Source organism: Synchytrium microbalum (genome assembly GCF_006535985.1).
Source record: "Synchytrium microbalum strain JEL517 chromosome Unknown SmJEL517_scf0003, whole genome shotgun sequence".
NCBI lineage: Eukaryota > Fungi > Chytridiomycota > Chytridiomycetes > Synchytriales > Synchytriaceae > Synchytrium > Synchytrium microbalum.
In genome coordinates, this window is record NW_022158352.1 from 403,802 (window position 1) to 430,452 (window position 26,651).

Consider the following 26,651-nt stretch of genomic DNA (forward strand, 5'->3'; position numbering starts at 1 on the left):
GGGTTTTTGCGAGAAGTGATAAATGTCCTTTCGTTTCTGTCTTGTAAGCAAGACGTAAACGGCCTGCTCTATGACTAATTATAGCCGAACAGGACAAAGAAATAATGAATTATGAGGAACACAAGCGGCTGCCATGAGAGGAGGAACCTGAAAGCATCCAGGAGATTCTAATGCATTCGATGCGTGAGATCGTAGTACTTTGTTGGAGGGTCAAATTTTGTCACCTACCAGGTATAATCTCTGCGACGTCTCCCATGGATTCGATGAGAATGCAGACATGTCCACTCTTTCCGAATCTACAAGAAAAACGGGAGAAGAGGGTCAATAATCATCAGCAAACCAGTGAAAAAAAGCACGTTGAACGACTGATGGTGAATTTACCGTAAGGGCAAACATCCTTCTTCCCAACAATAATCCATCCACGTATACAAACTTCATGCATTATATGTCCACATTGTAATTTATGTAGCTTCAGTTTTCCTCCTTCTTCATTCGTCACGTCGCCACATATACAGCAGACATTTGATGCTAAGTGCCGTGTTGGCATTCCACCCTTCTTGCCAGCATAGTAACCAACAGCGTATGCCATCTTATCTGCTAGTCTATCTACAGTGTCACGTCCTAGTACTCCAAAGTAGAGGCCGTAAAATAGGAGTAATATTCCTGCCTAGAGTCGAGGATTTGGCAATAAGTCTTTGTTTTGGTGCAAATACGATTGACTGCTAAAAATTCTGATTCTGCGTACCTCCAGACACCGCAGCTCAAACTCTATACTAGCATTCCATAATACTGCTGGTATATGGAAGAATGCAGCCAAGAACAAGAAATATCCCAACAAGCCGACAGAATATGAAATCTTGTACACCCAGTCATAGAATGCATACGTCCATTTCGGCGTTGCGGGTTTGACTGGCTTTTCTAGAGCATTTCGAACCACCCATAGATTCAGTATGGAGAATGAGAGCCAAATGCAGAAGAATCTCCAGTTTCCTTTTTGGAGTGCCAGGCCAGCCGGTATCTGGAGAAATGTATAGAGTGTTAGTTCGGGGTATATGAAAGAGGTATCAGTTGCCAAGAGCTGTATTAGATGCTTGCCAGCCAAAATCCAATCAAACTAGCCATGTCAAAAGATTTGGGATGTTTCTTCTTCCAAAACATGATTGCAAATTGACTTGTTATTAGTATGGCGATCAATATCAAGGCCATTTGAGAGTGCTGTTGTTCATGGCCCACATGTTGCTAATGAAGGAAAACATAAGGGCTGTTAGAACAAGTTATGGCAAAATCCAAATGTTTCAGAAAGTTTGATGTTGGTTCTTATTCTGAGACAACTACACGGCAAAGACCAAGATCTGCAAGATACGAAGTGCCTAATGCTCTACCTTCAAGAATTCCTGTTGACTTTTAATGATCTCCAAGTCCTCAGGTGATAATTGGTCGAGCGAAACTCCCTCGGGGAGTATCAATTGAGATTCAGGAGCGATTACGTTCTGAACTTTCAGCTCCTCTATCTGTTTTGCATCGAGAGCTACTTGCGGAGGTGGGTCGTTTGCTCCTGCGTTCGCTGCTTCCATCGTACTATTCGTCGGAGTGTGATTTTGTTGCTTGAAACAAGTGCATTCTTGATGAGAGAACTGGAAATTGGAAAAGAAAAGTATGGTCGTGATTTCGAATGTGTTCGCAATGCAATCTTCGAATGTTCGCAACACGAAATGTACGTTCAAAACAACACGTCAAGAACCTTGCCAGCCATTTGGACGTGTATTTTTGACCGACAACCTACAAAAGTAGAACATAAATAAGCGTTCGAGGTGCCAACTTCCTGAGCTCTGTGATGACGTCCTGTTGGCCGTACTATTTCATATGAACGGGGTGAGTGGCGGTCGAGATTCATCTTATAATGTAAGAAACACACGCGTCGGAAGGACGACGGCCATCCGATTGTTTCATCATGAGCATCTAGTCTTCTATGACCTTCAGTCTCGGCTCGATGACTGGGTCTAGAATGAGAATGAATGTGTTAGATAAATTGTTTAAACAGAACCAAAGCCCTTTGAGTTGTAGCGGTCAATTGTACAAGTAAAATACTACCAGACATTTAAGTCATTTCACTGCAGGTTCGTTGACTCAACACGAAGCTCTTCTTCTTGACGCGTGTGTGAAATGATCAAGAATCTTGGATCGATGGAATGCAAAATAAGGTGTCAGTTCAAGTCCGATCGTTGCCTTCCTCGTAGCACATTTGCACATTTATAATTCGAATACATGATATCTCCAATTGTTTTCCCATCCAGGCACTTAGCTGCGCTAAAACTTGGTTGTCAACCACCCATCAGAAATCCTTGTAGATGACTGATGATGGTTGGTCAAGTTAGCCCAAGAATATGATTATAACCTGCAAGTCATGGATAGATACAATGCAATCAAGGAATTGGGCGATGGCTCCTTTGGGTCAGTCCTCTTGGGAATCAACAAGGAAACCAATGAAAAAGTAAGGTCCTCTCAATAGGATGAACATGAGATCCATTGCAGAAAAATGATTTGGGAGCTAGTTCTACAGCTGATCTCACGAGTATTGTTATTGATCTGACTCTCTTTATCAAACATTTGTAGGTGGCCATTAAAAAGATGAAGCAAAAGTATGCCACATGGGATGAATGTCTGGAACTACGGGAACTCAAAGTAATGTCATTGGAATATATATTCTATATCGTATTCAGTTGGACTCACTCTCTGTTTATATAGTCTCTCAAGCAACTACGAAACCACGGAAACATCGTCAACCTGTTGGAAGTGTTTCGTGATGAGCACAAGTACCTGCACTTTGTGTTTGAGTATATGGACAGCAATCTGTATCAGTGGCTCAAATCTCGCAATGGAAAGCTACTGCCTGAATCCGACGCCAAACGTATCTCGTAAGACGATGCCTATGCTGAACTAAACTAGCTGCAAAATTGGTAATGACTATACTTCTATTTTGATCTAGATTCCAAGTCTTGATGGGTCTGGAGCATATGCACAAGAATGGCTACTTTCACCGAGATATGAAACCAGGTACGTTCCCAAGAGATGCTAACCAACAGTTTTGATATCATTATGCTCAACAATCATCGCTCTATGTAGAAAATCTGCTGATGAAGGATGATAATGTAAAAATAGCAGACTTTGGACTTGCACGAGAAATACGTAGTAGACCACCATACACGGAATACGTCAGCACACGATGGTATTACAGCTTTGAGACTTTTGTTGCGTTACCCACAGTATCCGAACTAAGACAAAACAACAATAGGTATCGAGCACCTGAAGTGCTGCTACGATCGACAGCTTATTCGTCGCCTATTGATATATGGGCTTTGGGAACGATAATAGCTGAAGTCTTCACGTTGAAGCCATTGCTACCTGGCAACACTGAAATGGATCAGATATTCAAAATGTGCTCTTTGCTTGGCTCGCCCAAATCCGACGATGACTCAGTAGCCGTATCAGCTCCAGATTACTTACGACTGACGTCTCCAAACAAGAATGTCGGTGGTCTGGTCGGTGGATTTACATCATCTATTAGACGTGATGCTATATGCGGTGGAGGTCCATGGCCAGAGGGTATTAGGCTTGCTGCCACTATGGCATTCAAGTTTCCTAAAAGCCCCGCTGTACCTCTAGCCAATATTTGTCCGAATGTGCCAACACCAGCTCTAGCTCTCATCGCTTCCATGTTATTATACGATCCTCATAAACGACCAACAGCATATCAAGCTCTACAGAGCCCTTGGCTGGCTGATATGTATCAGGAAGCTTTGCAGCAGCAAGCAGCCGTCAGGGCTACGGAAAAGCCACAGCAGCCAACAGCAGCAACTACGACATCTGGTAGACCATCGCAAACTACCAATGCAGAGCATTTACCACGTCTTGATGGTCCACGACGAGTGCCAATAGATTCTGGTAAAGAACTATCAGATAGAAGACCTCCCCAAAACGAAGAAGTCAAAGCACTACCATCAGTGTTTCAGTCAAGTAGTCCGATACGTAAAACCTCTGCAGGATCACGGCATCCAAGTGCTAAACCCACATCACGTAAATCTTCACCACGACATCATGCTTATCCTCCTCCACATCCAGGTCGTCGGCGGTCTGGAGAATTCGATTTAATGGGTATTGAACTTGCAGGGGGTGGACAAGGAGGTCTACCGAAGAAGTATCGTAGAGGACTGAATGAGCATGAAGATTTAGAATCTGTCATGCCAGTAGTACAACAACAACAGCCATCATCACAATTCCCAGTATCATCAAACACACATCAAGTATCAAACATCTCACATACCAAACCAGACGCTAGGCGGTCACCATCTCCTGAGTACGACATTGATAAACTCATTGATGAAATAGACGATGCTGTAGCTTCACCACATGATAAAGCATCAGGTCGAACATCACCTACCAAACCCTCATTCATGGCATCTATACCGACACAGTATGCATCTCGATATTCACATCATGACTTTATGACTCGAAACAACTCTACGATTCCACCAATAACACGGGGAAATAATCCAAAGTCTGACAATGGGACGATACCGCCATATGGATTGATTGGATCTAGAACAAAGAAGAGTATACCGTCTTTGCAAGGATCGGGCTCATTAGGATCTATAAATGGGCTTATAGATCAGTATGATCATCATTCCGCACAAGCTAGTCCTATGAGAGCTCCATATCAGGATCTGGGATTGTCGTTGACCGTGAGAGGTCTGTGTCTTGTTATGATAAGGCCTTTTGTCACTGTCGGCTTAACTGTTGTTATATCATTTAGGATTCCCGCCATCTCAATCATTCAAGTATACCAACCCGGTATCTCATATCAACTACAACAATAATAATATGAATGGTGGTGGTGGTTTACTTCCTCAAGCTACGTACAAGACCTCATATCATCATCAGCAACAACAACCACAACGAAAGGGATATGATCCTCTACTTGCTGCAGCTGGTGTATCTACACGGGGTGCTGATTCCTTTACAAGGTCACTCACACAACCAGTTAGAGTTAGGCGCTGAAACCAAAAAGTCTTTTGTATATATCTCATAATGCGTATTTGTTTACAGCATTGTTTTCAGTCTTTTCTCTGATATAATTTATATGATGATTTCGGTGCAATTTGACTCATTTTATTGTGTACACTTTGCATTCTCTCTACAATATTTTCAGATGATTGCTCACCACATGCTGCTGACCTAGTGCTCACACATGTTGAAAGTATCCTCCTCCAAGTAGTCATTGTTTTTCTGAGATTGAGTACGTTCCTGCATCAAGTTGATTCTATGTTCCTTGGCTTGCTCTAGAGTCATGAGTGGACCAGTACCATCACAAGTTATCTATTTCATGATTTCATGAAGTGCCAAGCCTGGAAGCTGAGATGGTGGATGATGTGATTTGAACATTTCAAAGTTCCGATACCATTCTGCTTGTTGTGGTGGTACAGTTGATGTGAACATAATCTTTTCCTGTGGGTTGACAAGACTAGAATTAATGAGGAGCAAAGGTATGCATGAGCTGCAGTATCTAATGGCTATAGATCACACAGTAGACCATATACCATACCTTGGTGTTATCAAGCAACTCAAAAACGCTGTACGCAATGCTATTATACGTTTAGAAACGCAATGGCTCGATTGGGTGTGTTGATGTCAATTGATCCCATATCCTCAACAAGGACCGACCCACTATTTTGTTGAACAACGTGTCAGATATCAGGTATGCGTCTTGAAACTGAGGGGCCGCGCTACTTGCTTGATAAGCCGTACACCATGTTGATGACAGGACTATCGAATTGACAATAGGACTCTTCTTTTGGAGCATAGATTGGTCTTCTGATATGCAATCGACTGCTCTTGATGTTTTGAACATCATACGAGTGTATGCCTGATGCCTATTAAACACACGAAAAAGCTTGAACGAAAAAATCTTAACAACTATCTTCAAGATAGTAATCTCGTACCACAATCTTTTCATTCATCATGCCTTCCACATGATCAGTTCCACCATTACAAGAGGGCTTCTCGGGAGTCAACACAATATCTGCAAATTTCACAATCACTTGTAATCTTTTCCCATTCAGCTTGACTTCGTGCGTTGGAGCATCAGGTGGCGTAAATGTAGTAATCTCGACCTTGAAGTTTTCATAAGGGTCAACGTACATATCTTCTTCATTAAGGCCCCGCATTTCAACAAGCTCGTCATAAGACCTTAGTACGGCAAGACGATTCCCGCCACCACGGTAATTGACCTAAGCTTTAACGTTGCAGTGGGCAAACACTGTTATACTTCAACTCGATAAAGAATCCAAAATCAAGACCAATTTTACCATATCAGTCAATACTCGTTCAGACAAGGGCACCATATAAGTAGCGAATATATATTCGATGCGCTTGTGAATGTTGCCATCACGATGAGGGTGTAGATTGTTGATGTAGGATTTCAATTTGCCTGATTTGCCTCTTCAGAGACTTGAATATCAGCTGGAAGCCATTGGAATGCGAAATTCTCAGAAGATTCTAAAAAGGGACATTAACCAAAAGAAGAAAAAAAGTGACATATCAGAACTATGTACCTGGGCCGTATTTCTTCTCACGACATTTGATACCTACACGTTGACCCATTTCTTGCGATTCGGGCATTTGGCGAATCTTATTGAATAAATACCAAGCAATATAAAGACGGGTGTACAAGATCAATGACTTGGTCGTGCGATCCAAGATGATAATCAATCTTTGACCATGGAACATCTTCTAGACGCTTCACTCCATCAAAGAAGTGACGTTAGATATCATCAGGCCACCTTATTTCGTTGACACAGTACATTCCTTCAATTGCATCTGGGTCAGCAATGGATTCCGCATTTCTTTCGTAGCATAATCAACACTGCGTCTGTGTGCTTGAAGAGAGAGCTCTTCGATCCACCTTTGGCTGATAGTTTTGTCTGGTACTTTGCGCTTCCAATCTTTCCTTTCTCGTAACTTTGATTTGATGGTCAATTCAGCAACAGAGCGCGCGCCGCGTGGCCAGAAGCAGCCTTACCAGTTCTTGCCAGCCTATCTAGAATATGTAAGGTCAGAAACTGAAAATAATATGGCGTAATTCCCAACGTCAAATGTTTTAGCGATTGAGAAATAAACTCAATGTTTTGATATGTGGATTGTGAATATCATTACCAGAAAGGCACCAGGGATCACGAAATTAGCCGGATCTGCCTGATATGCGGAAATGAAATGGATTTCTTGAATCCTGATAACCCTCCTGTACTCTTTTCTTGGTCAGTTAGACGAGTAGGGTTTAGATGCCGCAATTACCGTTCGCTCGACAACTTGGCAGAGTTAGCCTGATGAATACTGGTGCACGTCTTGAATGCTCTATTTAAACAACTTTAGTGGCTTTATATCTAAAACTCGAGCTTTCATCATATTTATTCAGCATATGTTCATGACCAAACCCCACTAATGCTCACAGAGCGAAAACACTCGTTCATACAACTCCTCGTTTGCTTCAAGCATTTTTCCACTTCTTTCTTCAATCAATTGACGACGGTATTCCTTGGCTTGTTCCATCGTCATCAAGGTATCTGAATCAGCACCTTTCGCCATCCATTTGATTATTCCATCGAGAGCCAGATCGGGAAGCCGAGATAAGGGATGATATGGCTTGACCATGTCAAAGTTACGATACCATTCTGCTTGTTGTGGTGGTACTGTTGCTGTTGAGATGATCTTTTCTTGTGGGTTGACAAGGAAAAAGACTAAAATTTTACGTATACCAGGCTAAAAAGAGTGAAAGTGTACGACAGCTGCAAAAAACCGGATATTACATTGACGAAACAACAAAACTTGTACCTTTGTCTTGTCAAGCAGCTCGAAAGGTTGGACACGATGTTGATAGAGGTTTGGGAAGGCAATGGCTCGATTTGGAGTATTGGTATCCACTGATCCCATGTTTTCAACAAGAATTGATTCGCTGCATGTTGACACAAAAAAACGTAAGTTCCAAGACAGCATTGGGCGTTGATGATTACTTACTCCTCAAGCCCATACACTGCGTGGACACCTCTATCATCACTCTGCTCATAATCAGGTTCTCCCACCGGCCGTCTAAACTGCAATCGACTGTCCTTGATGTTGTCAATGTCGTAGTATAGGATACCTGTGGCCTACATTAAAAATGTAAAGTTGGTGCAGACGAACCACAAGTAGATTCATGTCATACCACTATACGCTCGTTCATCATGCCCTCAACATGCCACGAACCGCCATTATATGTTGGCTTTTCAGGGGTCAATACGATATTTGCAAGCTTCACTATCACTTGCAAGCGCTTCCCATTCAGCCTGACTACATGTTTCGGTCCAGCAGGTGGCTTGAATTCTGGTATTTTGGGTTGTTTGACGACACGGTTCTCCCATTCGTCCTCTTCATCGTCGTCGTCGTCATTGTCATCGTCGACCCATTCTTCTTGATCGCCTTCTGCCTCCTCAACGGGCTCTTCGACATCTTGGGCATCAGCTTCACCAACTGGTGCTGGTGCCTCCGTTGTAGCCCCTAGCGCGATTGAGGTTGAAAGTCTTTTCTTCTTGGCGACAGTTATAAAGTCTACCTTCTTCAGCAGGACCAGGTTCTGGTTGGCCATCAGAGCCCTTTTCATACCATTCATATGGGAACACCTCAATACGATGGTCGACGTCATTGACCTGGTCAAGAAAACAACGTTAAAAAAGCTTGGTCGACTCAATCGCTCAACTCGTGTCGTGATGGTCGAGTTCGTGAAACTCCTACCATGTCAGTCAAAACTTTTTCAAACAATGGCACCATACAAGTTCCTAAAATGTACTCGAGAGACTTGTACAGGTTTCCAAACACATGAGGGTGTAAGTTGTTGATGTAGGATTTAAATTGGACTGATTTGCCATCCTCGGAAACCTGCAACTCAGCTGGAAGCCATTGAAAGTTTACACTCTCGTAAGGCTCTGTTGTTGGGAAAGGAAGTGAAAGTGTCAGTGAAATGCCGTGGTCGAAAGTGTCAATGCTACTAACCATTGTTTTCAGGAGGTACGAGCATCACACTTTGATCCATTTTCGTCCAGGAAGTAATAGCATGGGCATCACGCGTATGACGAGTCTTGCCGTAAACCAAACAATACAACGAAGGGTGTACCAGATCAATGACTTGGTTGTTGGATCCAGGATGGTAATCGATTTTAGATTCTGGCACATCTTCTAAACGCCGTATACCATCCTTGAAATCACGTTCAATATCATCAGGCAAGACAATATCATTGACACAATACGTCCCTTCGATAGCAGCTGGATCAACAAGAGAGCTCGCATACTCTCGAGCTTGCCATTGGATTTCCTTAACGGCGTACTCCACCAATCTTTTGTCAGACTGCTCAGAAAGCTCCTCCTTCCACTTTTGAGCAATAGTTTCGTCGAGAGCTTTACATTTCCAGCCCTGCTTTTCGCGGATTAGGCCTTCCATTGCCACAATTGCAAGTTCCCGTTTAGAGCGTGGCCTGAAACCGTCTTGATAGTCTCCAAGACCCTGTAAAATACAAAGAAATATGTCAAATACTGGTATATATTGCCATTTGCGTACAACATTGCAAAATTGTGTGTGATATTTGCGGTCAGTTTAATGTCGTTTGCTCAAAGCTCCTACCTGGAACGCATTGGGGATGGTGAACTCGTCCATATTATAGACTAGCAAAATCATGTAGATATGGGTTAGCTCATTTGCAAATTCAGGGGTGCATCACCCAGTTAAACCTCGTAACCTCAAATCTTTTGCACTTGACTCCGATACAGCAGCGATGCCACTCGTGTTAATGTGTGGAATGCCTTGTACTGGCAAGTCGACACGTGCTCAGCAGCTCCAAGCTTGGCTAGAAGACTATGTAGCCAAGAACTCGTCGGAAATGGCAGCTCAAGGTGTCGTGATTAAACAAGTCGTGATTCTCAGTGACGATGTCGCGGAAATTGACAAGTTCAAAACATATGCATGTAAGCCAGTCTACCTTTGATCATGATCTATTATCGTTTTGCTTACAGGTTTTGCTTATTTGTTAAACGTAGCTGCATCAGAGGAAAAAAACTGTCGAGCTTCGCTATACTCGGCCATTGAACGTTTGCTGTCTAGGGAAACGATTGTGATCTCGGACTGGATGAATTATATCAAGGGATATCGGTATCAACTGTATTGCTCGTCAAAGACAATGGCAACGCCACACTGTATTGTGAGAATATTTCCAAGCTCAACACATTGCACAGATCCTTTTTGCTCAATCACTCTCATTCTACTAGCTGTATTGTGGGACACCTGTGGAAACTGCTAGAGCTTGGAATACTGCTAGATCAGACAATTCCTATGATGCTGCCACGCAAGTTTATTGAAATCCTCATTGATCATGAAATGCGTAGTTAATCTGACGCAATTTTCATGGATTCAATAGTTTCGATAGTCTCGTAATGAGATTTGAGGAACCAGATCCCAGAAATCGATGGGACTCGCCTTGCTTCACCATTGCTCCTGAAGATGACCTAATAGAACGATACGGTGAAGCTCTAATAGAAGCTCTGATATTCAAAAAGGGTACCAAGCCCCATACGGCTACTCACAAGGTCGGATGTTGGCAGAATGCGACGCCGTTTTTTTGCACTCACCCTGCAAACACTCTTCATATTTTCTCCTCTAGTCTGTAGTAACGCCTTCCAACTATCTTCATGATATGGACAAGACGCTTGGAGATATAGTAGCCAGAATCATTGAATCCCAAAAGGACAATTTCAGCGATCACGACGGTCTCGTAGTACCTCGATCAAGAGTACGTGTTATAATGCCATCACGTACAGTAACTTTGGCTGAACTGAGACGACTCAGAAGACAGTTCACGAGTCTGAATTCGACACATATTCAGACTGATTTTCAAGTTGTTGCTGATGATTTTGTTGAGTATTTGAATGGTCAACTTGCATTATGATCTGTAAATTGTGAATATTTTTGATACATGTAAATACTGCTTGTAAATTATAATATAGCATCGCGTAGAATTCTCTCTCAGTGAAAACACCAGTGAAAACACGTAAACGGTATATATTGTAGTGACCCCTAGGTAAAGTTGTGAAGCATCCTACACATCCATTAATTCTGCAAAGACAAGATGGTAAGTGAACGCTCGCATTCATTTGAGAGGATGGCAGGCATGCTGGATATTGTCTCTCCTTTGGCTCCCACCCCCTGGATGATTCGTTATTTGGAAATGTTGATTGTCAGCAACATAGAAAGTCATCAAGTGCAAAAGCGACTTTAGTAACAGGTTGAAAGTGGACAAATTGAAGCTCTCGGCATCATATGAGATATATCGCTGCTTTTTTGAACCTCTGCTTGACATATATTGACGAAAATCCAGACATCAACAACCTTGTGTGCCAGACCATCGGCAACATGCCAGCCATCCCCTCAAATCGCTAGAGCATGAAATTTGGATTCTGTATTTATCATATTTCTTACAATTGGACTCGACTCATAGGGTAAAGTTCACGGTTCTCTAGCCCGTGCTGGTAAAGTCAAGGGTCAAACTCCCAAAGTTGAAAAGCAAGAGAAGAGAAAGAAGAAGACTGGTAAGATATCTTATATTTAGCATCGATGGAACTATGTAGCCTTGTGGTGGAAAGACTTAGTGGACGGGAATTGGAAATGTTGAATTCGAAGCTCAGTCGCTGAGACAGGAGTCTAAATTTACAGAGGACTTATGAGAGCGTCCAGTCGAACGATGTCTCTCTCATTGAAGAACGAATCAACATTTTGATATCGGTCTCCTTCAGGAATGACCATCAGCTGACAAACAATCCATGTTGCATTACATAGGACGTGCAAAGAAGCGCATTATATACAACAGACGATTCGTAAACGTTGTGGCCGGTTTTGGAGGAAAGAAGAGGGTAAGTTTCCTTATGGACCTTCTTGGGACATGACCATGAGTTTGACATTTCTCCATCACCCTAGCAAATGAACCCAGCACCAACTTCTAGCAAGTAAACGAAACAAATGTTTGGGTCTCGCATTTATATTCTCTACCACCTCCTGTAAAAAATAAACAAACTACCAAAAAACCTGCTATGTTCTACGTGTAACCCCCCCAACTCCAATTTTGAGTGCTTCGCAGCCACCACATATCAGTTCTGGTGGTTCTAGCACACGATGACGGTAATTATTAGCCTCGCGATGGGCATAATAGCTACAATAGCGCTAGTAATCGCTACGATTGGCCTTTTAATAGCCCACACAATTCCAACTGGACTGAAACCAAGTGCAAACGCAGTATCGGATTTTGGATCCACAAAGGCGACAAGGCCGTATGCTTTGACGCATTGGTGGGGTGCATCTGCATGTTCGGCTGCTTTATGCATCGGCCTTACATGCTATTTCCAAGGTAGGTAGGTGGATCAACAATGATGGTCAAGTTTTCTTTTCTTAAAGGCCAAAAAAAATGGAACAGTGTGGAGCAGGACGATCGATTGTGTCTGATCAGATTGCAGGCTCGCTCATTATAGCGCATATACTGTCGCTACATCCCTGGAAATCCACCGATGCATGAGTTGAGCTAATAAATTCCTGTCCAAACAATTCTAGAAACCGACACCCCAATTACATGGGCCCTAATCTTTGGAATTCTGGCATTGGCTGTTTACAGTGTCACTAGGATCGCTACGTCTCTACTACGGGCTGATATCGAGGTCAACATACCACCAGACGCTGAAAAACTACAGTCAGATCCTCAGCACTCGAAACTTACAAGCCGGCTGCATCTTCTGGCGGCAGCCTTGTCGTTTGGAGGAATTTGCGTTTGTGCAATGTGTCTGCCGAGTGCCTTTTGGGATACCGAAAGGCCGTTGACTGGGACGGCACTGTATACACTGGGTGCACCGATTCGTTGGATTGGGGTGAGTATGGAGTCACCGTTGGCCACAGCCTGTATGCAGCTCCAATTATGTGTTGATGGCTCTGCCTTTTTTGGTCTTAGGTGGCAGGAACAGTCTTTATCCCAATCATGATTGTAATGAAGTTCTACAAATGCGTAGGGTTCCCCGAACGTCTGTTTTACGTATGTCAATACTCAATTCTGTATCTCCTGAGCATTGGTCTGATCCTTACGTCCATGCAACAACCTGTTGCTCTATCAACAATTACCCCTGTTTCAAGCCTTACACCTGTTTCAACCTTTCGGTCGGTCCCGGTCGATGGTCTAGACGTCTTGCTGCATACCAGCATATAAATACCACTTACTTACTGCAACTGATACACACTCCATAATGCATGCCCTATAATATACTTATAATGTAATATATATTCGCACAACTATTTACACCGGCAGTTTGGTTGGTCCTGCTATTCTATCGAGAACCTAGTCAAGACAGAAAAGTTTGGTTGGAGAGATCCAAACGCGTTGAGAATCAAGACTACTGTTACATTAGAGACAGCGGGTATAGCTAATATTGTCCCGATGAAGGGTAGCCGCCTCAGAAATCCAATAACCACTGGGAAAAAGTCCCTAACCAAGATCAAACAAACACCAGTGAGTCTTTGTTCTTGAAGCACATCCTTCGATATCCACACTGTAATGTACCCAAAGAGATTCACAAATCCAAATAATTCCACAACCATTCCGATCATTGGCCATTTTATAAATACGAGTAGTATACCACCAAGAAAGCACACAGTCCCTCTGAGTTTGTTCTTTCTCATAAAGAAGGTTGCTGTTTTGGCCATTCCAATAACGAGCGTCAGGCCTCCGAGGAAGAGTATCTGCAATGAGTCGAGAGTTATGAGTTGGAAGTAGCGGCTTGGTGTGAAGTAAGTGACCAGCAAGTGTAGTTGGCATCTGATTTCAACACGACACTTCCAACAAATGGTGATGGTTTAGCAACACTCACGTTGCCTATGGCCAATAGTCCAGCATCAAAGAACAGCAAGATACCCAGGAACATGAAAAATAGGCCAAAGGCTGTTAGCCCGACGCCAATTTCTAAAAGGGCAGCAATGGGGAGGGTTGAGTATTTTGGTGGTCAAATACAACAGATGAAAAGCACGTAGTTTGATCAAGTGATCTTGATATGCAGTCGTGTATGAGGACTTACTTTGAGTATCTGTCAGCCACATGGCTCTCCTCTTGTTTAGTTGAACGTGAACCACAAATTGTTGAATTTTAAACAATCGAAGCGAGGAATCAACTTTCTTCGATGTAAGAGGAACTGTGATTTTACGCGTATCTTCGTTAGTATAAAGCAGACGAATAAGTGGAAACACGTCGCCTTGTGCTCATCTCGTCGTCGAGCTCGGACTTGCTACAAAACCCGGAAGAAAACGTTGCAGTATAGACAGTCGACACATCAGGAGTTAGAAGCCACCAAGTTACAAATGGCGTCCATATATAGGCACTCTAGCAAACTACTGGGCCATCTCCGCCATCCAAATATAGGCACATCAATCAGCTCATGCCATAAACCAAACATAAAAGCACCATCACCACCATCATCACACTTCACCACATCCACGCTACAAAATTATCCTCGTAAACCACCAGCATGGGCTCCACCGGCCTATAAACCCGCCACTCCATCCCAGCTAGCATCCCCACCCGTCCCAAAACGAGTCAAATCAAAACCAATCCCTCGAGTCCCAAACCTCCCCATTTGGATCCGTCTAGCACGACCGAAACCCCAGAAACGACACTTGGACGACACACAAACCGCCGTACCCCTCCCAACCACATATCCAGCTGCCCCGAAACCGGATGTATCAGCTAGCTCAGGCAGGTTTGCAGCAACATACTATGAAATAACACTCCTACGTGGATTTAAAGGTGTGTCAAAGCAAAAGAGGATTGTCGCCTCGGCTTTGGGGTTGCATGGACGGCATGAAGTCGTGTATAGAAGGTGTGGGCCTCGATGTGCGGGCCAGATACTGGCTATTCGAGAATTGGTTAAAGTGAGGCTCGTTAATGAGATTCCGAGACAGTTGAATATGCCTAAAGGGTTTGTGAAGGTCGGGTCGAATCTAGCGCGTAATGTCTTGCCCATGTAGTATATTTTAGCAATACACGAGTAATAATTTAGCATGAATATGTTGTTCTGGCTAGTTACAATTTACAGGTTGCTGCTGCAGTATGTATTCTATGTAATTTGTAGAGTGGCTGCTGATTGCTGCGTGATGTTGATGGGTTTAAAACCAGAAACTCACACTCAGGCTCACAGAAAGTGATCTTAGATGATGCCACCATCCAACCTGAAAACAAAAGCGTCAGTTTCGAAAATTTGGAGCAATAAAATCTGATAGATATCGTACTGGTATGAAGAGCAAATCTCCAGGTTCAAGAACCCCTTCCCAGCATGTCAGCTCTTTAGACAATGGGAATGCTTCAAAGTCAGGCTGCTCCAGATCCACCTAAATAAACGACATGTGTTAAATCATGAGCTTGTCAAAAGATGCACATCACTTACTTGAGCCGTATTAGAAAGCATGGTCTCTGCACTATGAGGATACACGCAACCCCTCTCTGAAGCAGGAACAAGTAACACCCTCTTATATCCCACAACCTGCGCCAATAGATTATCATGTGGATCGGTATGTGCAGGCGATACAGTATCCTGTGGTCCAAACCATGCATTCACTTTAACATCCTCATCCCTCCCCGCAGCATAACAGTAATCAGGCGTCAAAATATCCTGAGTTAGTATAGGAAACTGGCTAAACAAGTCGTGCTGAGCTAGATACCACTTTTCCGACTCATTGTTCAAGTGTTTGAAAAACTCGGATACGGTTACGAGCTTTTGGGTCCACCCTGCATCGTCATATGAAGATCCGATTTCCACAGGTACTATACGGTGACATCCCATTGTTTTCATCAAGTATTCGAGTGTGAAACGGCGGGTTGAGAGGGCTGGCCAGTCGTTGATGACATTTGTGATTAATGCTGGGGTGCCGTTTGACAAGATCTTCATGAATTGGGTTATTGATGGAGATAATATACGTGGGATGTCTAAGATGGCGTTGTATGGGATTGGTCGAGGAATAGTAGGCTGAATAGTTTCATTCAGATCGATACCACTGTCTACAGGTAGAGCCTGTTGCAGATCTACAACTAGCTCCTTGACTAGGTTACTTTTATATGGCACCCCTGATATTAGTATCGTGGTATCTATCCCCCTTATAGCTTCAATTACTCCTGCAGCTTGATCAGATGTGTCAAGCGCTTCCAATGCCAGACACATACTAGCTACTTGATGCATGACTCTTATATAAGATGGCACGCTCGAGTATACTTGCTCGTGTAAGCGTTCAGTTGCGTAGTCGAGCAGCACTTGAGCACGAGTATTCTGCTGGTCCTTCACATTATTTTGCAGAAATCGATTGATTAGCGTTATGAATGCATCTAGAGCGACATCATCCTTGTTATGCAAAAGTGTTTTGTCATTCAGGATATCGTTAATGAGGTTCTTGAGCTTGACACGAGCACCGTTGATTGCGTATTGTAGATCTTGCATGGTCTCAAGCGTTTAGAAATTGAAAATACAAGATGTTGCAACTATGCGTTCGGTCTGCTTTGAGACCGCCATATTATCGATAAATTATTCACGTTGATCATGGAGGATCAGCTGCAGGCGTCGTGATTCGAGAAGGAAGCAGTTTTAAGCGAATGGACAATGAAGAAGGAAACCCCACACGCCTGGCTCATACGGAAAAAGCTCACATTACGAGACTACAAAGTCTAAAGCTGCAAGAACGCGTCCACCTAAGTCTCATTCGACTAGAAAAAGCTACCATAGTCGTAAAAGTCACTGTGTTACGTGACCTGTTCAACTCCGAAAGCTTCCAAACTCTTTAACCGTTTAAACTTTGAACGAGGAATTACAATGGTAAGATAGTCTGTTGTCTGCGTCATGCTCTTGCGTTGCATCATACATTTCTAACTTCTTTTACTTGCATCCTTCTTGGCATCAAGGACTCTCCTTTGGGTGGTATAAAAGTTATTGAGTTGGCCGGTTTGGCACCTGCCCCTTTCGCTGGAATGATACTGGCCGACTGGGGTGCAAATGTAGTTCGTGTCGACAGAGCTCCTTTAACTGGCAGCCGGGACTTGCTCGCTCGGTACGAAAACCACACATCGACGTCATATACAAACTGTCATGTCACACTTGCTATTTGTTTTTTAACAAAACCGCATACCAACATCTACTCACCTCATTTATAGTGGCAAACGCTCCATGGCACTAGACCTAAAGTCTCCCAAAGCAATTGCTGCTGTTCGTCGCATGGTGAAAACCGCCGACGTATTCATCGAACCATTCAGACCAGGTGTCGCTGAAAAACTAGGATTGGGCCCCGATGTCCTCCTCAAAGACAACCCACGTCTCATCTATGCCCGTATGACTGGATTCGGTCAAACTGGCGCTTATAAAAACATGGCTGGTCACGATATCAACTATATTGCAGTATCAGGTGCTTTGGCTGCTATTGGACGTAAAGGTGACAACCCAATGTTCCCATTGAACATCTTGGGAGACTTTGCTGGTGGAGGAATGTTGTGTGCTATGGGTATCTTGTTGTCGTTGCTCGAACGAAGCAAGTCTGGAAAGGGTCAGGTTGTTGATGCTGCCATGGTATGTGACCTTTGCAGAAGTTCGAAGTCATGTTTTTTTGTTTTGGCTGCGGTTTCGGTTTGATGTAGATTACTCATCCCCGTTTTGTTGCCTGTATAGGTTGATGGTGCTGCATACCTCGCCTCAGCATACTTCAAGACAAAGAATGCTGGTGGATGGCCAAACCCTCGTGGTGAAAACATGTTGGACTCTGGTGCTCCATTCTATGATGTCTACAAGACAAAGGACGGCAAATTCATGTCTGTGTACGTATTGCAATTATCGCCATTTATCAAAGATCACATAGTAAAAAATACCACACACAAATTCGTCTATTTGTGCTGAGCAATTGGCCTCTCCTCCATTCACACCTCAAACTAACAAAACATCTCACACTCAACCCCCAAACAGAGGTGCCATTGAACCCCAATTCTTTGCCCTCCTCTTAAAAGGCCTCGAACTCGACCCCACATGGTCTGCCCGTCAAATGGACCAAAAAGAGTGGCCCGAACTCAAGCTCTTGATTGCATCTCGCTTCATTGCCAAAAACCGATCCGAATGGGAAAAGATCTTTGACTTGACCGATGCTTGTGTCGCCCCCGTCTTGGAAGCTGAAGAAGTCAACGGCCACATCCACAACAATCCCCGAAAGACCTTCATCCCTGATATGGGCCCTGGTAAAGGATTTGAGGTACCACCAGTACCACGATTGAGTCGTACGCCAGGTGTAGTTAAATCGCCAAACCCTATTATGGGTGCTAATACGAAGGACGTGTTGAAGGAGTACGGCTTTAGTGATGCTGAGGTTGCGGATTTGATTAGCTCAAAGGTTGCGGTTGCTAAACTTTAAAAACTGTTTTGGAAACTGCACTTTTGAAATATAAAAAGTTTAGTTATAAAAACGAAGAGGTTTGAAACAGGATACTACAGAGTGTTTTGTTGGACGAGATGAGAAACAGATAGAGCGGACGAATTATGGTACAAGTCACCACTAATCCAGCCAATGAAGTGCTTGTCACCAAACCCTCCAATATAATGGGTGTTGGTAACGTGGAGGACAAAGACATTAAAGTCATGAGCGATATACCACGATTTTGCATCAGGGTGTCCTTTAAGAAAGCATTTCATAGCTTGGTCAATCTAAACAAGAAAGCGAATCAGTCATCACTAACCAACTATTATAGGTTTGCATGATTGATTAATAATTCTCCAATTGCATCTATTTCTTGCAAAAAAGGGGAATTTCAACACGAATTGCTGAAACATACCTCAGCATCATTGTCAACTCGGGACAGCTCGCCAAACAAGGAGATCCGAGCTCTACTCATAGGTCGGACCCTCTTATGAGACAGGTCCCGTATAGACAAAGAGACATTCGAGCCGGCCCGTATATTCTTGGCGTGTGTTGAGATCGTGGCGAGAAAGAAGAGCACGTCACCACTTGACGTGCAATCATCTACGTAATACTCTACAGAAGAGTATGGGAATCCAGATGCTATATGTGATAGGATAATGTGTCGATTAGCGAGACTGTCAAAGGTTGAAGGCTCAACTTGAACAAAACGTATCCAAGCTTTCAAATGTTGAAAGTAGCAATTGCAGGTCAGCTTACCTACGGGTGCGGTATCAGCCATAATCGTAGACAGTTCTCCTGTCTTTGTCGATTTCACCAAGTATCTAGCTGCTTTACTAGCTTCATCTCTCGTTAAATCCGGCGGAAAGCTTGTTTGATGAGTTGCTGTTATGAGAGAAGGCCATAATAATAGCAATAACCGTATCAGCATGGTGCTCGTTCGCTTCATAGTCCTCGTATTATATCTTGACATTAGATTCCGGTGGTGTTTAATGAGATTTGTCTTGCCGCGGCAGTTGAAGTCAGGTGTTTTTGACTTTCAAACAATTCAGTAACAAAGACGCTCAAGTTATAGTAAGTTACTGGTATTTGAAAACATTTTCACTCCATATTACAACGAAAAATTATAAAAACGATGCTTGATTAAGGTGGGGGATATAAAGAGAGAGAGGTAGTAATAATAACTTAGGCCGACTTTTCACACAAGGCTAATTGCGATTGCTCATAAGCAGCAGAGAGCTTTTTGAATCCTTGACGACCTTCCTCTAAATGTCGTTCACGTCGTGGATCACCAACTGGTATAGCATACTTGGCAAGACGCCAATGCAGAGTGGAAGTGAGGTATAATTGGTCTTTACATCCTGGCGATTTGAGACCACGGACCCAGCGTCTCGTAGCTTCTCGTTTACGATCCTGTACTATACTGAGGAGTCCTTTGAAGAGGTATCGTATGGGTATCACGAAAAGGCATGTGGTTCCGATTATTTTGAGCTGCTTGCACAGGTCGGTGAGGAGGCCAATGACGGCTTTCCGTGCATCAGGGCGTTGGGGGGAGAAGCCACGGTTATCGTATGCGGTGAAGAGGAACATGGCGAGTTGATGTAATCCCACTATTATATACCAATGGTATTTCTTGAGGTTCTTGGTATGTTTCTGGATTTCTCGAATCACGTTTTCTGGTGGTACTTCCAGTCCAAGACGTCGATCACATTCAGCTAGAATGGATATCCGCACAATACATAATGCCGGATGTGTTGCCCATGATTGATCTGGTGTTGCCAGAATCTGTCGACATGAGCGACACTGGTCTTGTATTTCATCCGATACTAGCTTTTCCTGTGCGAGAGAGCACTTTAGGACTTTGAGACATCCCCATAGTTTACCCAGGGATCGGTCTTCGTGTACGGCAGTGGTATAGTATTCTCGTGATGCTGCCATAGCTAGAGATCGAGGTCCTTGCTCATACGATATTAGGGCTTTGAGTCGTAGTGCTTCTTCACGAATAAACCAATCACCGAGACTGTGGCTGAGGGTTAAGAGATGGTCGGCTTGTTGAAGAGCACTGACATAGTCACCAGTCAAGTACGAGAATCGGGCACTACACCATACGACCATTGCACGAGCACCAACATCAGATAAGTTCCTGTCGTGATACATGGCGTGGTCAATATACGCCTTGGCTCGTTTTTGGTTCTTTTCATGAGTCCAATACAGTAGACCAGCCATAGCCATAAACTTGGTATAAATAGCATCCTTGGGGAATGGTGTTTCAGACATGTTGAGACCAGCAAACACAACATAGCAATGCTTCTTCATGTTTTCCGTTTGCAGGTAGAGTTGAGCCAATGTCATATACGTCATTCGAACTTGATGCATGGTTTGCCATTTACCTCCCATCAGCAAAGCATTCAATTGGCCAGTCGAATCATGCTTGGAATCATGCGTGCTCATGCCATGTGTGCTCATACCCTCTCGTCGATCATTAGCTTGCTGTAGTTGCACTGATGGGAATACGAGACTGCCAACATCAGATCCAGTGACTGATAGCATGGGAATACTTCCGTCCTTGTTTACAGGAAGTGAGCCTGCTTGAACAGCTGGGGAGTTGCCGTCATCCAAAAAGGAAGAACTGAGTACTTGACCGTGACTATTCGCACTTGATGGGGGTAGACGAGATGATCGGCGGTTTAACGTTCCAGCGCGAGCGTCCCCATTTATAGCTGGATTACTGCTTTGTTGGTCCACTTTGACAATCATGGGTGTTGACATTGTTCGAGATTTGGATACAAGTTTCGAAGTTGCTGAAGATAATGTACCGATGGGTAGACCACCATCCGTACTGTTATTGTCTGATCTTGGATCGGCTAGGTATTTATCTCGTTGGTTGAGTGTGCCCTTTGATTCCCATGTGTTGGTGTTGTAGGTGCTGACGTTAATGTTGTGTTCAGAAGCCGGATTAGTTAGTGACTGGATTTGGAATCGACTACGGGTCCTCTTTTCTTGACGAATCTTGAGTGCTAGTGCAATCCTCCCACTGACGAATTCGTGACCCAGTAAACTTAGAGATTTCAAGAGGTGCACTTCACCCTGAGTAAACTCTTGTCGTGAAAAGTAGGCTTCACCAAGTTCACGATGCCAAGCGGCTCGTACAGCTGGAGCAAACAATTGACGATTGTTTTCCTTTTCGAGCTCGTTGACTGTCTCGATAAAAATATTGTAGTGCTTGATGGCATCCCTCATGGAATGCTTTTCGTAATAGAAATGACAGACAGCTTCCAAGTATTTCAGCTTCTTGAATCGTTGCCTTTCGTCAGTTTCCATAAAGTGCTCGTACAGGGGTATCAGTAAACGGTGTCGATTTTCGTCGTTGATGATCTTTTCATAGTAGGACGCAATATTCAAATGCAATTGTTGACGTTGAGACATGACCATCATGTTATAGATACTTCGATGGATGACGGCAGATTTGAATTGGAAGAAGAGTGATTCCTGATCACCTTCAGGTCGTGTCAAGAATCCATATTTATCCATTGCATCAATTTGGTTGGCTACTTCTCGTGGTCCCTTTCGATAAAACTTTTCAGAGAAGCCAGTCAGGTCTCCCAAAAACACGAGTACGTCATCAAGTAGGAAGCGTTGACCCAACACGGAAGCAACTTTGAGGAAGAGTTGGAAGCTTCGATCCAAACGATCAAATTGGGCAGTGATGATGGATTGCAAGTCATATCCAAAGACGACTTTTTCAAAGTCAAATTCGCCTTGTTCGGTTTGGAGTATGCCTGCATCACTGATTCTCCATTGTCCGGATTCTTTGAGTGCGGTGGTGAGAGATCGAATATAGAGAGGGTTGCCGTTGGTTCGTTTATATACATTGTCGACGATGAGGTTGGAGACACCTCTCAGCGGTTTACCAGTCCAAGTTGATATAATCATCTTTTCAGTATCTGATTTACTGAGTCCTTCCATTCGTATTGACAAGGCTCGAGGAAGCTTCTTGAGCTTGTTGAGGTAGACACGACCTTCATCACTCTCATAATACTTTTCAACACGAGTAAACATAATGACCATAACTCTGGGGCACGTGTTGAGAATCTCCCATAACAGCTCCCACGACAAACTATCCATCCATTGAACTTCGTGGAAGGTGAATACGACTGGATTAGCTTGGGCCAAGTTGCTGACAATGCGGCGGAGCATGTCTGACAATTCCTTCATTCGAACTTTGGCAGACATGGTGTTAATCAGCTCATTCTTTTCAAAGTTGAAAGGCAAGATATGGTCCAAGAGTGGGGCCAAGTCTGGATTTTCACCCATTTTGTGCAGACATGATTTCACTCGATCTTCGAAAAGCATCTGGCTGCCCAAGTCACTATCAGAATCTGAAATCGCTATCCCTGGAACAGGTCCTGTTGGTATAGATGGCGACAGTGGTGAGTCTGCAAGTCATGGGGGAAATATTAGTAATTTGTAGTGTTTCAAACTCATGGAAAGAGGGCTCTTACCATTAGAATTAACGACAACTGGAACAGAGACATTCATACCACCAACAGTCACGTCATCATCATTCCTAGCACCTTGAGCACTAGCCGCTCGTCGAGCGTTTGCCAAAGCATCATTAGAAGCAATCATGTTGAGATATCCTTGTTTCATTCGTGCTTGAGGTTGGCGATGATGGAAGGGATGTAGAGAATCATCCTCGAATATGGACATTCGATTGGCACTTCGACGATTGACCTTAAGTGTGGGTGATGTTTCATGTGTGGCGGGATCTGAAGCGAGTGGATGGACGGTATTGGCAGCTTCAGCAACCAATTCCTTTTTGGAGTCTGATTTAGGTGGGTGGCCTAATGGTATGCAGAAACCACCGTCTCCATCTGGTACGCTGTCTTCAATCATGGCGAGGAGGTCACAGACTACATCACGGAAAGCATAGTATGGTGTGTATTTTTCCATTTCTGCTGCACTTCCGTTGCTATTTTGTGTCATAATAATTCTTAAGTTTGAGGCCTCTTTTTTGGTTGCAACCAGATGAAAGTTCAACTAAATACATACCAAACATGACAATTTCGTTCCGTAGCTTCAACTTTAGTATACTTTACTAGAGTCGAAAGACCTTGTCCAGCATCGGATTCAATAATCACTAGACCAGATGGCTCTCCAGCTACATGTTGAGTGACTGCATTGATAATGGCAGCCTTTTCGACTAGACGACCACATATTTCACGTGGGTTATCACGAGCTGCACTTCCTTTACCACCTTCTGGCCTTAAAGCTTTAGGCCTGAATGTCGATATAGGTTTAGCTTTACCCTTTACTTTCACTTCTCCCAAGAAATCAAAGAAGAAGTCTCGTTCAGCTAAATTGTAGGTCTTCTCATCACACAGGATGGAGTTTGCTGCGTATGGTAGACACATTAGACGTGCTGCCATGTTGATTGAGTCACCCATCTAGAGTTTGAAAAATGTTTAGTTCCTCTGTTGAGTCATGAGATGACAAAAACCGTACTCCAGGATTGGTGTAAAGTTGTAACTTACCACAGCATATTCTGTTCTCACAGCATTACCAACTCCACCAATGGAAACCACACCAGTGGTAATACCAATCGAGAAACTAAATCGTTCCTGGAATCCTTGACATATAGCCAATCCAGCCTTTAAACCATACGATGCATCATTTTCATGTGCAAGGGGTGGTAATCCAAAGAAACACAATATAACAGCTCCTTTATCATCTACATGGAACTGTCGTAATGACCCTTCATATTTCTTGAGCGACTCTTGCACAATCGTCATGGCATACTGTGCATCATCAAGAGCTCGTGGATTGGCTTCCCATTCAAAGAGCGATCCAAGACGAATGAATATGGTTGTGACTTGACGTAATTCGTACAACGACATTAGATCAGAGAGGTGGGATTCGATACGGAATAGTTTGGATTGGTTTAAATCGGCTTGGAGTTTGAAGAGGGCTGGATGTGAGACAAATTTCTCGTACAGTGAGACGTTTGATTCTTTGGCTGTGACTTCCCAAAGATCAGTGTCTTCGGTTACGTCTGGTGTTGGGGGTGGAACTCGCCGTCTAGCGTTTTCCATTGATTTTACAATGACACAACGTTTGTCGTATCCTTCTAGTACCACTGTTGATACGTTGATTACGTTGGCTAAGAACTTCATTGCTTGATGCGAAATGGCCAGTTCACCTGCAAGTAAAAAAAGGTGAACTAGTCGTTAACAATTGCTACACATGGCAGCCAACACAAGCTCTATAACCAGCTAGGGTGTTCCAAGAATATGACAGCACAACTAACATACCAGGCTTGGCTAAATCAAGCACAACCGATAACTGATTTACAGCATCACCCGCAATAAAATGCTCCCAACGACCTGGAGGTCCACCAACATGGACATCATAGATATTACCACCACCAATACCCAAATGTATCCTCAATAGCTTTGTAGGACAATTCGGTATGTTGACTTCGTATGATCCAAGTTTGGCTAGCAGATCAAAGCAACAATTACATGCCTTGTATATTAATTCCCCTTTTCGGATATCTTCTTTGGATTTGGGTTCTTCTTTGCCTTCTCGACCTGCTTCTATGCGCCAGTAGAATATGACTGCGTCACCTGTGTATTTGGAATATGTGTGTCAAGTTTTGAGTGGACGGAAAAACATTCGACAAAATGACAGCATGCTACAAACCAGCGAATTTGACAATGTCACCACCATGCGTTAATACAATTTGAATAATCTAATTAAAGAATGAATGTCGTTGAGCAAGCTTGCCTTGGTCTTGAAACCCAAATAGACTGCAACGACCAGTCACTATGCAACAACGCCATACTTTATCAAGGTATCCCTTCATAGCTTTACTAAGCAACTCAGCACCAATAGGACCACGTTCAGCCAGCATGGAAGTCAGCGTCGAGTAACCAGACACATCAGCCATAACCACAGCAGCAAAAGCCTCATCAGCACTTGGTTTCATCATGGTAGCCAAAGATTCCGTCGACTGCTGCAATTTACGTGGTCCGCCACCAGTGCCATTAGTATACGAATTAACAGTCTGTTCACGGACGAGTCGATCACAATATGCTCGAACATGCTTCGACAAGAAGTTAGGCACAACTTGTTCGTATGATACAGGTTGAGCAACGAATGGAGTTGGAGCGAATGTCGATGGGCCGTAATTTTCATTGTTGGTTCCTGAAGATGCAGTGTCTGGTCGACCAAGGAAGGATGAGGTCTGCTGAAGCGAGTTCTGCACTGTTGAGACTAGGTAATCGCGAACTCCAGACACTCCTCCGAGTATGGCTGCAGTTGGAGGTGCTGTCGTGGATTGACCAGTCATCGATGCTGTGGCACTGGATTCCTTGTAGGAATTGTGCGAGGTAAGGGGATTCATTTTTGGTTCTTCGACTAGTTCGATTGCTAAAATGTTTGCGGAACTAAATCCCCCTCCCAACTAGATAAGGTCCCGTCACTTCGGAGTCCTGTCGATACTCTCCAATAGACCTAAATTAACAACTCTTTTACTTCTATACGTTTCGTGGAGGTCGATGTGCGTTTAACATGAGGGATAAAAAATGAGCTTGAGCCGTGATTGGTACAAAAACAAATCTCCTACAATAATAACAATAAAGCCGTCTTATGAGCTCCGGTGGTATAACTACGCGTGTTTCGACCTATAGCTATCTGCTCTCATAGTCCTCTTGAAGAGCTCTACTTTTGGAACTTGTTCAATTTGCGTCCAAAACCGATTCATGGAAATCGCCATCTGACGCAATGTTTTTCTAATCGAAATTCTCCGACATCCATACGCTGGGAGCTTTTGCGTTCCTGGAATTCGTTTTGCTTCCAGCCGAACACGACATCACCCCTTCTTGCAAACCAGCTATGCATTTTCTTTCATCGAATCGTCGAGAAAACCACATGATTTTTTTGGTTATCGTCAATTCGCACCCTTTGCTTTCATCATACGTTCACTCTGCTTCTATCAACTAGTACTTGAATGTAGTTCGCAACTGACAGGCATTCGCAGGAATTTGTAATAAGCATAAGATTGTCTAGTTGACAAACAGTAGTGAGGATTCGCAACACTACTTTCGCTTACGAAGAA

General features: G+C 43.6%; 12 protein-coding genes across 12 annotated transcripts; 5 read left to right on the forward strand and 7 right to left on the reverse strand.

Annotated features, from left to right (window-relative positions):
- Positions 1–68: 68 nt before the first annotated feature.
- SmJEL517_g00886 (uncharacterized protein) lies at positions 69–1,574 on the reverse strand (the record flags this gene model as incomplete). The annotated part of the gene is made up of 5 exons (XM_031166814.1): positions 69–74; positions 229–296; positions 382–667; positions 746–1,018; positions 1,383–1,574. The coding sequence occupies 5 exons, from the start codon at positions 1,572–1,574 to the stop codon at positions 69–71; spliced, it is 825 nt and encodes a 274-aa protein (XP_031027054.1).
- Positions 1,575–2,404: 830 nt separating this feature from the next.
- On the forward strand, positions 2,405–5,055 carry SmJEL517_g00887 (uncharacterized protein; the record flags this gene model as incomplete). The annotated part of the gene is made up of 6 exons (XM_031166815.1): positions 2,405–2,491; positions 2,614–2,682; positions 2,746–2,915; positions 2,987–3,054; positions 3,124–4,746; positions 4,811–5,055. The coding sequence occupies 6 exons, from the start codon at positions 2,405–2,407 to the stop codon at positions 5,053–5,055; spliced, it is 2,262 nt and encodes a 753-aa protein (XP_031027053.1).
- Positions 5,056–5,373: 318 nt separating this feature from the next.
- SmJEL517_g00888 (uncharacterized protein) lies at positions 5,374–6,783 on the reverse strand (the record flags this gene model as incomplete). The annotated part of the gene is made up of 6 exons (XM_031166816.1): positions 5,374–5,502; positions 5,649–5,721; positions 5,785–5,927; positions 5,997–6,284; positions 6,363–6,493; positions 6,609–6,783. 6 exons carry the CDS (start codon positions 6,781–6,783, stop codon positions 5,374–5,376), a joined length of 939 nt encoding a protein of 312 aa, XP_031027052.1.
- A 653-nt stretch (positions 6,784–7,436) lies between these two features.
- Positions 7,437–9,736, reverse strand: SmJEL517_g00889 (uncharacterized protein; the record flags this gene model as incomplete). The annotated part of the gene is made up of 9 exons (XM_031166817.1): positions 7,437–7,442; positions 7,516–7,812; positions 7,885–8,005; positions 8,068–8,198; positions 8,255–8,586; positions 8,642–8,735; positions 8,821–9,011; positions 9,079–9,586; positions 9,704–9,736. The coding sequence occupies 9 exons, from the start codon at positions 9,734–9,736 to the stop codon at positions 7,437–7,439; spliced, it is 1,713 nt and encodes a 570-aa protein (XP_031027051.1).
- A 118-nt stretch (positions 9,737–9,854) lies between these two features.
- Positions 9,855–10,434, forward strand: SmJEL517_g00890 (uncharacterized protein; the record flags this gene model as incomplete). Its single annotated transcript, XM_031166818.1, has 3 exons — positions 9,855–10,044; positions 10,117–10,277; positions 10,345–10,434. The coding sequence occupies 3 exons, from the start codon at positions 9,855–9,857 to the stop codon at positions 10,432–10,434; spliced, it is 441 nt and encodes a 146-aa protein (XP_031027236.1).
- Positions 10,435–10,509: 75 nt separating this feature from the next.
- SmJEL517_g00891 (uncharacterized protein) lies at positions 10,510–12,079 on the forward strand (the record flags this gene model as incomplete). Its single annotated transcript, XM_031166819.1, has 5 exons — positions 10,510–10,662; positions 10,737–10,865; positions 11,571–11,661; positions 11,909–11,982; positions 12,047–12,079. The coding sequence occupies 5 exons, from the start codon at positions 10,510–10,512 to the stop codon at positions 12,077–12,079; spliced, it is 480 nt and encodes a 159-aa protein (XP_031027237.1).
- Positions 12,080–13,403: 1,324 nt separating this feature from the next.
- SmJEL517_g00892 (uncharacterized protein) lies at positions 13,404–14,200 on the reverse strand (the record flags this gene model as incomplete). Its single annotated transcript, XM_031166820.1, has 5 exons — positions 13,404–13,445; positions 13,511–13,592; positions 13,668–13,846; positions 13,975–14,066; positions 14,179–14,200. 5 exons carry the CDS (start codon positions 14,198–14,200, stop codon positions 13,404–13,406), a joined length of 417 nt encoding a protein of 138 aa, XP_031027238.1.
- Positions 14,201–14,458: 258 nt separating this feature from the next.
- SmJEL517_g00893 (uncharacterized protein) lies at positions 14,459–15,124 on the forward strand (the record flags this gene model as incomplete). Its single annotated transcript, XM_031166821.1, has 1 exon — positions 14,459–15,124. One exon carries the CDS (start codon positions 14,459–14,461, stop codon positions 15,122–15,124), a length of 666 nt encoding a protein of 221 aa, XP_031027239.1.
- A 62-nt stretch (positions 15,125–15,186) lies between these two features.
- On the reverse strand, positions 15,187–16,584 carry SmJEL517_g00894 (uncharacterized protein; the record flags this gene model as incomplete). The annotated part of the gene is made up of 4 exons (XM_031166822.1): positions 15,187–15,213; positions 15,281–15,325; positions 15,386–15,484; positions 15,541–16,584. The coding sequence occupies 4 exons, from the start codon at positions 16,582–16,584 to the stop codon at positions 15,187–15,189; spliced, it is 1,215 nt and encodes a 404-aa protein (XP_031027232.1).
- Positions 16,585–16,953: 369 nt separating this feature from the next.
- On the forward strand, positions 16,954–18,529 carry SmJEL517_g00895 (uncharacterized protein; the record flags this gene model as incomplete). Its single annotated transcript, XM_031166823.1, has 5 exons — positions 16,954–16,956; positions 17,043–17,188; positions 17,292–17,700; positions 17,800–17,945; positions 18,091–18,529. The coding sequence occupies 5 exons, from the start codon at positions 16,954–16,956 to the stop codon at positions 18,527–18,529; spliced, it is 1,143 nt and encodes a 380-aa protein (XP_031027233.1).
- Positions 18,530–18,603: 74 nt separating this feature from the next.
- On the reverse strand, positions 18,604–19,463 carry SmJEL517_g00896 (uncharacterized protein; the record flags this gene model as incomplete). Its single annotated transcript, XM_031166824.1, has 3 exons — positions 18,604–18,819; positions 18,948–19,174; positions 19,292–19,463. The coding sequence occupies 3 exons, from the start codon at positions 19,461–19,463 to the stop codon at positions 18,604–18,606; spliced, it is 615 nt and encodes a 204-aa protein (XP_031027234.1).
- Positions 19,464–19,717: 254 nt separating this feature from the next.
- Positions 19,718–25,937, reverse strand: SmJEL517_g00897 (uncharacterized protein; the record flags this gene model as incomplete). The annotated part of the gene is made up of 7 exons (XM_031166825.1): positions 19,718–22,968; positions 23,035–23,504; positions 23,585–23,979; positions 24,067–24,731; positions 24,844–25,158; positions 25,235–25,283; positions 25,377–25,937. The coding sequence occupies 7 exons, from the start codon at positions 25,935–25,937 to the stop codon at positions 19,718–19,720; spliced, it is 5,706 nt and encodes a 1,901-aa protein (XP_031027235.1).
- Between the last annotated feature and the right edge of the window lie 714 nt (positions 25,938–26,651).